This window comes from Helianthus annuus, chromosome 16 (genome assembly GCF_002127325.2).
Source record: "Helianthus annuus cultivar XRQ/B chromosome 16, HanXRQr2.0-SUNRISE, whole genome shotgun sequence".
In the NCBI taxonomy this organism is placed as follows: domain Eukaryota; kingdom Viridiplantae; phylum Streptophyta; class Magnoliopsida; order Asterales; family Asteraceae; genus Helianthus; species Helianthus annuus.
In genome coordinates this window covers 30,130,548-30,141,955 of record NC_035448.2, presented here as the reverse complement: position 1 = coordinate 30,141,955, position 11,408 = coordinate 30,130,548, and the positions used below count along the sequence as shown (strand labels likewise).

The following is an 11,408-nucleotide window of genomic DNA, read 5'->3' as shown; positions in this document are numbered from 1 at the left end:
CTGTAAATATTTATGGTTCTGAAATGATCCTGACTCTCTCTCTCTCTCTCTCTCTCTCTCTCTATATATATATATATATATATAGGGTAGGGATATGGTAAAAAGTGTCTAAAATGTAAGAAGGGTAAGAAGTGTTTTAAACCATTGGATATTTGATCTAATGGTTGAGATCAATAGGGTATAAAAATGTAAATTGTGTTCCAATTAGAGGGACCTTATGTAAAATTGAAGGGCAATAGTGTCTTTTTCAATGTTTGAAATATGGTAACCATATCATACACGACCAAAAACTCCTACATTCACTCCTTTTTCCTTAAATATAGGAATTAATGATTCACCTTAATTGTAGGAGGTCTTTGGTTACATATTCGTCATACATTATCATAAAGAGAACTGTAATCAGATTCATGGCGTGGTGTTTTAAAACAACTGGATAAAATTGACTATGATTCAAGTCATGGTGTTTTATCTAGAGACATTGTTCATGGCGTGGTGTTTTAAACATCTATGATTCAAGTCATGGTGTTTTATCTGGAGACATTGTTCGTGGCATTGTGTTTTAAACATCTATGATTCAAGTCATGGTGTTTTATCTGGAGACATTGTTCATGGCATGGTGTTTTATCAATACAAAAAATTCCTAGATTTTAAAACACCATGACTATGATTCAAGTCATGGTGTTTTATCTGGAGACATTGTTCATGGCGTGGTGTTTTAAACATCTATGATTCAAGCCATAGATAAAACACCACGCCATGAACAATGTTTCCAGATAAAACATCATGACTTGAATCATAGTCAATGTCTCCAGTTTTTTAAAACACCACGCCATGAACAATGTATGATTAAAAGATGTTGCGATTAAAAGATGATGAAGAATATAAAACAATCGGATGTATAATGTTTCCTAAAATTTCTCTTAATTCAAAATTCGATTCAAACCTTAAAAAACTCATCGGCAGGTTTTTTTTTTTTTTTTTTTTTGGCAGTTATTCTTGAAAATCAATTAAATGATAAAAATGTCAAATTACTAATATACCCTTTTGAATTAATTAGGATAAAGGACACTTGTCATTCCCAAATTATTTCTCACACTTCTCACAAAAGTCTCACTTTTTACAGGATCCTCTACCTATATATATATTAGGCTAATTATAATAACCCTATCAATCATCTCTAATTATCTTTTAGGCCACTAAAGCCCAACACATCTAGTACAAGCCCAAATACGATACGAAGCCCGAAAAACAAAGTTTAATAAAATAAGTAATTAAACGTTATATTATTTATAACCCGTATAAATAATAAATTCTGTTTCTCGTGGATGTATAATTATTCTAGATAATTATATATTTCGTTCCGTTAATTGTTCGTGGTCACCAGTTAATCGAGTTAAGTGGATTTTAATGTTTGTTGCACAAGGTGTAACTCTTACGGGTCATAGCTCGGTCAGCGGCATTGACTTATCGAACCCGTACATATAAATCCAACAAACACAATTTGGAGTAAACCAAATTTATGGTTCCAAATGGAACGGTGAAAGAGGTGTTAATGTTGTTCTCATCACTACCGGAACTAAGTTTGTCAAGAAATCGATGCAAGTAAATGCTTTGTACGTTTTATAGGCTATTTGGAAAGCTAGAATAAAAGATTTTCAACAACATACAATCGCACCTAGACAAAATCGTGGACAACATAAAGGCGACTTCTTTTCTATGAATAAATAAAAGGGTTGTGTTTGGAATGATTGGTGCTCTTTCGATGTGTACTGAGCCGAGACTCAGTTCTTCTACTTTAGGATTTGTTTGTTGGGTCGTCGATCAATCATTTTTCTTATTCCGTGAGGTGGAGGGAAAAGCTTTTTAAAGAACTTGAAGATAAATTGGTTGGAAACTAAGCCCAAACTCCAGTAAACAACTAGAAGATAAATTGGTACATCATACAAGAGTGGCCCAACTTGTAATAGTGAACTACGAATATGAAGGATGATTAATGATACATCATACATGAGTACAAATTAAATGTAGAATCAGTCTAATTCGACCGGTGTGATAGTGAAACTAAAAAATCTGTACGATACCGTTGTTATTCGTACGGTACTGGTTATCAGGGATGAGCAAATGGTACTGGGTAGCAGTACCAAATTTCTCAAACTAAAAGATTTTCAAACTCAATCTGGTACCGACTTTTAGCGTTTAATGTACCAAGCTGGTGATGGTTATGTACCGATAACGAATCGGTATTTTCGATACAAGTAACGGTTGACACCAAGCTTATCAACTTAGAAAGTAAAGAAAATAACAATAATTATAATATAAAATAATAAAACTATTAAAAACTATATATAATATTTTATTATCTTATAATATATTAAAAATACTATTCATTACATTATGTTAATGTTTTTAACTAGTTGATGCCCAGCCTGCGTTGCGGGGCGATAACCGAATAATTCTCAATCAATTAAAAAAAGACTACTATAATTTTGATAGAAAAAAAAACAAAAACGATGACAAGACCATAATTTTGGGCTCAGGGCAAAACTATAATTTTTTTAGGACTAATAAGCGAGTGTTAGGCAGCTCCTTGACACGAAAAAAAAATTAAATCGAGTAAACCAACTAAAACAAAAAAAAAAACTTTTATAGTTTTGCTAAAAAAATTAAAACGATTAGAAAAACGTAATTTTTAACTGAAGGCGAAATCATAATTTTAATTCAGAGATAAAATCGTAAATTAAATGGACCAATGAGGGAGTACCAGGAATCTGCCGGCATGACTGTAATTTTACACTGTGGGCAAATTTGTAATTTCACCAGGAAAACAAACAAAAACGATGGAGAAAATGTAAATATAAGTTGAGGGCAAAATCATAACTTGGCTATGAGAAAAAAAAACTAATGGCAAAACTATAAATTTATAAGGGGCAAAATCGTAATTTTGAATCGAGGGCAAAATTGGAATTTTTAGCTGGGAGCAAAAGCGTTAATTTATTTCTAAGTGGGGGTAAAAACATAATTTTGAACTGATGGCAAAATCGTAATTTTAAGGGAAAAAACTAATGGCAAAACTGTAAATTGAAACGGGGAAAAATCGTAATTTTGAACCGGGGGCAAAATTGAAATATTTAGCTCGGAGCAAAAGCGTAAATTTATCTTTAAGTGGGGGTAAAACATAATTTTGAACTGATGGCAAAATCGTAATTTTAAAACGGAATAAAATCGTAAATTCGCTGGACCAATAAAGGAGTGTCAGACAACTACCTGACCCTATTTCCCTACCGCCCATTTAACCCAATAGAAGACAAGCCCTATTACCGCTCATGAGCTTCGTAGATATTGAATATATATAATAGTGATAATGTACAAACATTTGTTAACTAGTGGATCTCCCGTACAAACTAAGTTTTAAGTTGGAAATTATGATAATCACACAAGTACTCTTTATCAGTTTAAATGTGCCCCAAGTTTGATTTCTGTCATCTCTAATGGTTTCTGTGACACCTGATAATGAGGGAGATTAGGCGAAGATTGATAGTTCGATCTTTGAACTGAGCGGGTTCTCCCTTACCGCACAGTCGTGCTTTTGGGAGAGTGTTCATGGGTGTCAACCCTAGTGAGGATTTTCCCCAGTTCGGAGACGAGTGTATCATGATGTGGTGAATTTCGCCAGTAGCACATTTATAAAATTCGTTGGCCGTTAAAAAAATATATGTGATACATGAGTAGATACATATCCTTAGTTGTTGTCTATCCAACACTACTTATCCTTTATTCAACGCTTAAAATGTCAACGTGTCTAGTTCTATCTAATAATTTATGCTATTTTATAGTTAATCTAATAATTTATGCTATTTTATAGTTAAAAACTGAATATCCAAAAAAAATTTGAGATAGAGAAAATAATATATTATGTTCTTTATTTCCTTTTATATCCCTTTTTAAATTATTTACAATGTTAATTGTGATAAACTCTGAAAAAGAGGAAAAAGGGGGACAAGTTTGTGGTTGGGTCGACAATGAGATATGAATCAGTGACCCCCTTTAACAAACACAAGCGATTCGATCTTTTAATAAAATAATAAATTATTTAATATATTTCAGGACAACAAATAATTTGTATATTTTTTAATAGTAAATGTTACTTTTAACTCTAATGTACACTAATAATTCTACATTACTATAAAGCACAAGTTTAAATTTAAGACCTCACCTCTAATATACATGTGTCGGCTAACAAGTGAACCAATATCTCACATTAACAAATAATTTATAAATTAAGTAGACGAAAAGTTCTTTTTGTTTTTCAACATATTATAAAACAGAAAATGTGGCCCGATTTAATAATTTTATAAGTCCAAATATGTCCAATTTAAAGTTTTTTTTTAAAGATGTAAATAAAATAATTCAAACAAAAAAGATAAGGGTAGTTGTTTGATCGTACTGGCAACACAAAGTGTATAAGGGGGGTCGGGGCGTATTCGGTAAAGCTCATCGGGGAGGAGAGATGGAAATCGGTGGGTGGCGCCAATCACTCGGGAGAGGAAATCGGGGAGGAGAGATGGAGGGGGACCGGTGGCGGCTCACCGAGAGAGAGGGAGGAGAGAGAAGGCAGCTGTCCAATCAAACCTTTTCTTTTTTTTTTTTTTTTTTTAAAAAAAAAAACCAATTCACCTAAGAGGGGAGTGGCGCCATCAAATTGGGGTGTTAGGCGAGTTTAAGAGGGGAGTTGACGTGGCACACGTGGATTGGTTTGGCGTAAGAGAGGGGACTCACCTATTAGGTGAGCACCCCCTTCACCCTAACCCTTATCAAAATGATGGAGGCTCAAGTCGTATAATGGTATGACGTTTGCCCATATGACAGTGGATGTCGTAAGACATCATCCAAGGCTTTATCTCCGTGACATTTTCATTATTATAATTATAATGTAATTTCTATTATTCATGTAATGTTTTTCTATATTATAATGTATTATTTTTAATATTTATTATGATGTAAGTTTGTTAATATTAATGTTTTTTTTTCTTTTAAAAAGTTTAAAGGTGAGTAGACAGTGAATGACAAGTATAATATAGGTTGAACAATTTGATCAATGATGTAAGTTTTTTTTAATATTAATGTTTTTTTTCTTTTAAAAAGTTTAAAAGTGAGTAAATAGTGAATGATGAGTATAATATAGGTTAAACGATGTGATCAATGGTGGTGATGTTATGTTGGGATAACACTAAGTGAACGAGAAGTGTAATGCATGGTATAATAAGTAATGTTTATGAATATAAGTAAACTGTATATATTATTTTCATTTAAAATTTTACTTATTCTCATTTTAAAACTAGTAATCGATATTCCACGTTAGAGATGAATATTTGTTTATCGAGTACCGTACCGATACCATACCAAAAAGTTACAATCGGACAATGTCGGTACCGATACGGATGTTCATTTTTATGGTTTTCAGATCCAGCACTAACTGATTTCAGTATTTTTACACCATTAGTAGTGTACCACTGTAACCAGTATTGTATTCGATTTGTGTTTTTACTCATTTTCAATATCGGAATTTTTGGCACTAGTACAGTAACATATCATCCCTAGGAGCATGCTATATAGGACATTTGTAAATATGAGTGTGTATAGCTTTCTTCTTTATCTTCCTCTCTTTCTCACACACTCTCTCTCTCTCTCCATGTATATATGAATAACTAACTACACCGTTTAAAACCCTACTCTTAGATTAACACACCATGGGACTAAACCCCTCAACATCAAAGAAATGACTACATTTTTAATACACCTTTGATACGGCTAGACTACAAATACTTTGGTATCCAATGTTAGGGACAAATCTCTCTGAATTTGTTTTCCTAATGTGTGATGGATTTTGTATTTAGCCTCTTATGGCCCATTCTTGGAGGGCGAGTCTAGCCTCTTTCAAAGGATCTTTGTACTTTGATTAGTGCAAAGGGTGAGCTCCACCAAAATCAAGGGCCCATATGGCGGACTAGTCCTTTATGAGGGTAAACTCCCAACATGTTCTAAACATATCTTAAATACTAAGTTGTAATGTGATTAAAATAAAAGAAAATAACTTAAGTGTTTATAACATATATTTATGCGCTCTCTTTCAAATTAAAATGTTAACTTTTAGGATGTCCCTAACTCTTGTGTTTCGAAAAGCTTGTTTATATGCGAATTAACTCATTTTTATTAACCCGCTCACTCATACTTAGTGTCTTAGTGAACTCTATGGTTTTAAGTGATCGAGGACATGCTAACCGTAAGGCCATGAACATATATTTTTGTCCATGGTTATCAAAACTCAAAGCAAAGTTAATAAGGGCTATTGGTTGTGGCAAACTTAACGATGGTAAAGTGGAGATGACTGTGTTTGAGAATTAATGGTGCTTGGATGGGGGAGATACGAGTAGAATTCACTATTATGCTAAGTGTTATCGTTTCACGCCCTTAGCCACATAAGATTATTTGATTGGGTAGAGAAGTTATTTCACAAATATATCCACACATACAAAACCAACGTGACCACACTCATGCAAGAGCCCTTCACGCCCTGAGGGAACTGTGTTTCACGCCCAAATGTGATAACTTGACAGGGGATGTTGCCCATAAATGTGATTCCTTATTAAAGTGATACATTTCTAAAATATCTATGAAGAGTTTGAGAGTGTCGACCACGATATATTAATTAACTTCTACTTTAAATTCAAAAAGAAAGAGGGTGTTATAGTTATGCGTGTTGAACATTTACTTGATTTTATTCTAGTAGTTAAATATACAAAAATGTCATTTTTTATTGAAGAATATAAAGGCTCAATTGATTATTCTCTATTATTGATACCTCAATATAAATACAAGATAAAATTCCTTATCTTAGGGAACAAGTAAATACAAATCTTAGGGAACAAGTAAATATAAAATCATATCTATACCTTTTAAACATTATACCGACCAAAATTCATAAATTTCAAACCCCCACCCAACGCCTATACCATTGCCTCCCGACTTACGATCACCTCCGGGTGTTCGGGTGCATTTGCTATCCTCTCATTCCCCACACAACCATTCACAAACTTGCTTTTCGTTCATACCCGTGTGTGTTCCTCGGTTATCCTCTAATGACCGAGGATACAAATGCCTTGATCTCAAGTCCCGAAAAATTACCATCAATCGGCACGTCCTATTCGATGAAACCATATTTCCATTTAGCAAATCTCACAAGGCCACCCCCCAAACGTACAACTTCCTCGATGACCCTATCCACCCGTACTTTCAACTTACCCCCCCCCCCCCCCCAATGCCACCCCTTAACCCACCAGATCCACCTCCCCCATCACTCATCCACCCACAACCCAACTCTCCAACACCTATACCCCCCTCGGCCCAAACTGATACCCCACCCCACTCACCACAACTTTCCTCCCAACCGGCCCAAACCCCTCCCCAGCCCAACCCGTCACCTATACACACTACTACCGGCCCAAACACCTCCCCAGCCCAACTCGTCACCCATTCGCAATCCACCGGCCCAATTTTAAGCCCACCTACCCCATCGGCACAATCGCTCCCTGATCTCACCACCTCCAGCCCGATACCGCCCCCACCACCTTTACCCCCAACCCGCACCATGCAAACCCGTGCCATGTCAGGCATTTCAAAACCAAAACAAATTTTCAACCTATCCTTAACAACTATCGCACATATCCCTAAAAACCCCACGGACGCCTTGTCTAACCCGGAATGGTTTACCGCTATGCAAACCGAATTTAATGCCTTAATTAAAAACAAGACTTGGGAACTTGTCCCGAGACATCCTGATATGCATATTATTCGTATCATGTGGCTTTTTCGTCACAAATACAGGTCGGATGGCACGTTAGAACGATACAAGGCACGGCTTGTGTGTGATGGTAGAAATCAGGAAGTCGGTATTGATTGTGGGGAGACATTTAGCCTGGTTTTATACCGGCTACTATTCAGACAGTATTGACATTGGCTTTATCTCAGTCATGGCCTATTCATCAACTGGATGTTACTAATGCGTTTCTTCATGGTCATTTTACTGAGACTGTCTACATGTATCAACCCATGGGTTTTCGGCACCGCGACTATTCCGATCATGTGTGTCTTCTTAAGAAATCTCTTTACGGACTTAAACAAGCACCATGGGCATGGTACCAACGATTTATGGATTTTGTTACTTCTATAGGTTTCTTGCAGAATCGATGTGATAACTCTCTCTTCACATGTCATCACGGGGGTGACATTGCATACTTATTGATCTATGTCGATGATATTATCCTAACTACTTCCTTCGACACGCTCCGAATGAGATTAATGGGCAGCCTCGCGGCTGAATTTGCAATGAAAGATCTTGGACCTCTTAGTTACTTCTTGGGTATTACGGTATCTCGCACTGGTAACAACATGTTTTTGTCTCAACAATCTTATGCCTTGGATATTGTCCACCGTGCAGGTATGTCCACCTGTAACCCAGTCGCTACACCTGTTGATACTAAGCCAAAACTTGGTGCTACAACAAGTACTCCATTCGACAACCCCACGTTATACCGAAGCCTTGCGGGCGCACTTCAGTACCTGACGTTTACTCGGCCCGATATTAGTTATGCGGTTCAACAAATCTGTATTCACATGCATAATCCTAGCACGGATCACTGGCAGGCGTTGAAGCGTATTATTCGGTATATTCGCGGCACGGCAGACTATGGTCTCACGCTCTCCTCGTGCTCGGACGTTTCTCTCCGGGCTTACACAGACGCTGATTGGGCAGGTTGCCCGGATACTCGTCGCTCTACTTCTGGATATTGTGTTTACATGGGGCAAAATCTTTTATCTTGGTCTTCTAAGCGGCAATCGACCATTTCTCGTTCCAGTGCTGAAGCAGAATACCGAGCAGTCGCCAATGTCGTTGCTGAAGTTTGCTGGCTTCGTAACCTCCTTCTCGAGTTACGTCGCCCCCTCTCCACCGCCACTTTAGTATATTGCGACAATATAAGTGCTATCTACTTATCTAGTAATCCGGTTCAGCATCAACGTACCAAGCACATAGAACTTGATATTCATTTTGTGCGCGAACATGTTCAACGTGGTACTATACGGATACTTCACACGCCTACTCGTTTACAGATTGCTGACATCTTCAACAAAGGCTTACCTCGAGTATTATTTGATGATTTCCGCTCCAGTCTCAACATTCGCCCACCTCTTGCTTCGACTGCGGGGGTGTAATGGAATATCCCTTATGTAAATATAGATATGATTTTGTATTTACTTGTTCCCTAAAATTTGTATTTACTTGTTCCCTAAGATAAGAGATTGTATCTTGTATTTATATTGAGGTATCAATAATAGAGAATAATCAATTGAGTCATTAGGGTTTAGGGTTTGGCTCTTGATACCATGAAGAATGTAATGGCTCAATTGATTATTCTCTGTTATTGATACCTCAATATAAATATAAGATACAATCCCTTATCTTAGGGAACAAGTAAATACAAATCTTAAGGAACAAGTAAATACAAAATCATATCTATATTTACATAAGGGATATTCCATTATTTATAACAAAAAAAAAAAAAACTATATGAATATCCACGTTGCAGTATAGGCGTGCCATTGACTCTTTAAGGATTATTTAATGGACCATTCGAGAAGATTTTAGCAGGAGAATCAAATCTCAAAATATATATATATATATATATATATATATAGGATCGCTAGAATGAAAACCACCCCGAGTTGTAAGAACCGCGAGAACTACACCCTACGGAGGGGCGTTCGCCGCGATTTTTTTTTACAAGTAGATGTGTGCATTATAAACACGGCCGTAAAAAATCACGGCGAACGCCCCTCCGTGGGGTGTAGTTTTTTACACCTCAAGTTTGGTGTTTTTTAATTTTTTTTCTTTTTTCTTTTTTTTTTCACCAAACTTGAAGTGTAAAAAACTACATCCCACGGAGGGGCGTTCGCCGTGATTTTTTACGGCCGTGTTTATAATGCACACATCTACTTGTAAAAAAAAATCGTGGCGAACGCCCCTCCGTGGGGTGTAGTTCTCGCGGTTCTTACAACTCGAGGTGGTTTTCATTCTAGCGGCTCCCTATCTATATATATATATATATATATATTTTAAATTGAATGGTTCCTAGATTATAACAACAAAATGGTGTGAGGCACTTGACTTCAGAGGCGGATCTAGAGCACTTTTGTGGGTTCTCAGAAACCCATTCGGTTTAAAAAAAATAGAAAAAATTAGTGAGAACCTCATATGATTTTGAAAAAGATAGTGAGAATTAGTGAGAGTCTACCAAAAGCAACCCAGTAAAAAAAGTTCTTAGATCCGCCACTGCTTGAGTCTCATGTTAACCTACCATTTACCGGATATCCAATATACAAAATCAAGTGATAATATCACCTCTATAGAGTTGGTTTATCTAGGGAACTTTTTTGATAGTTTGTAAAATCAATCTACGATATACTCATCACATCCTTCAACCTATGATACATGCACTACATCCTTCAACCTATGATATACAACGTTGATAATTCTACTTTAATACTCAATTGTAAAGTTGTTTCCTACACTTGTGGGGTATCTGTTACTCCATTTGTTGAGGAGCACGAGTCAAAGGTAATCAAAATGGAGGTCTAGTAGATTTAGATGTACCACACGCATTACCATTTTTATTCAAAGTTTTATGAGAAACAAAATGCGTTTGAAAACAATTAAAAGGATGACCAAGTCTAGAATGCCACAAGCAAGAAACAACATACAAAGTAAAAGTATTACGAGTCAAAGGTAATCAAAATGGAGGTCTAGCAAATTTAGATGTAGCACACGCATTATCATATTTATTCAAAGAACATTTGAAAACGGAATCCGAAGATGACCAAGTCTAAAATGCCACAAGTACGATGATATAGCAACGTAAAACAAATAAGGTTGTTGTTGACTAGAACAATGCGTTGGTGGATTTCTAATGTCAGAGTCGGGCTCAGGCCAAAACATGTCATAGTCAAGCCAAAACGAAGCAGTAATGAACCGACTAATTTTGTGTTCAGAAATAATGGCATCTTGTACTTCTTTATCTTAACTTCAGATTCATCTATCATGTGCTTGACAACACAACAATTGAATGGATTTTTCAACCTTTCATTTTTTTTTTCTATATTTATTTTTTGAAGGTTTTTATTGATGTGTGATGTGATTTATGGCTTATGCTACCTATATTCATTTTTAGTTTTTCTTTCTTTCCATCAAATCACATTATTAAGGAAATATATTATATATTTTTTATTTGATGATTTAAGCTTTGATTGTTAAATTTTTGTTACTCCTTTGTTTTCTATTTACGGCTAGCGTTGCAATT

At 35.9% G+C, this 11,408-nt stretch overlaps 1 protein-coding gene across 1 annotated transcript; it reads left to right on the top strand.

Moving 5' to 3' along the window:
• The first annotated feature begins 8,106 nt into the window (after nt 1–8,106).
• On the top strand, nt 8,107–9,267 carry LOC110919187 (uncharacterized mitochondrial protein AtMg00810-like). Its single transcript, XM_022163465.1, has one exon. The coding sequence runs from the start codon at nt 8,107–8,109 to the stop codon at nt 9,265–9,267; it is 1,161 nt and encodes a 386-aa protein (XP_022019157.1).
• Nucleotides 9,268–11,408: the final 2,141 nt, after the last annotated feature.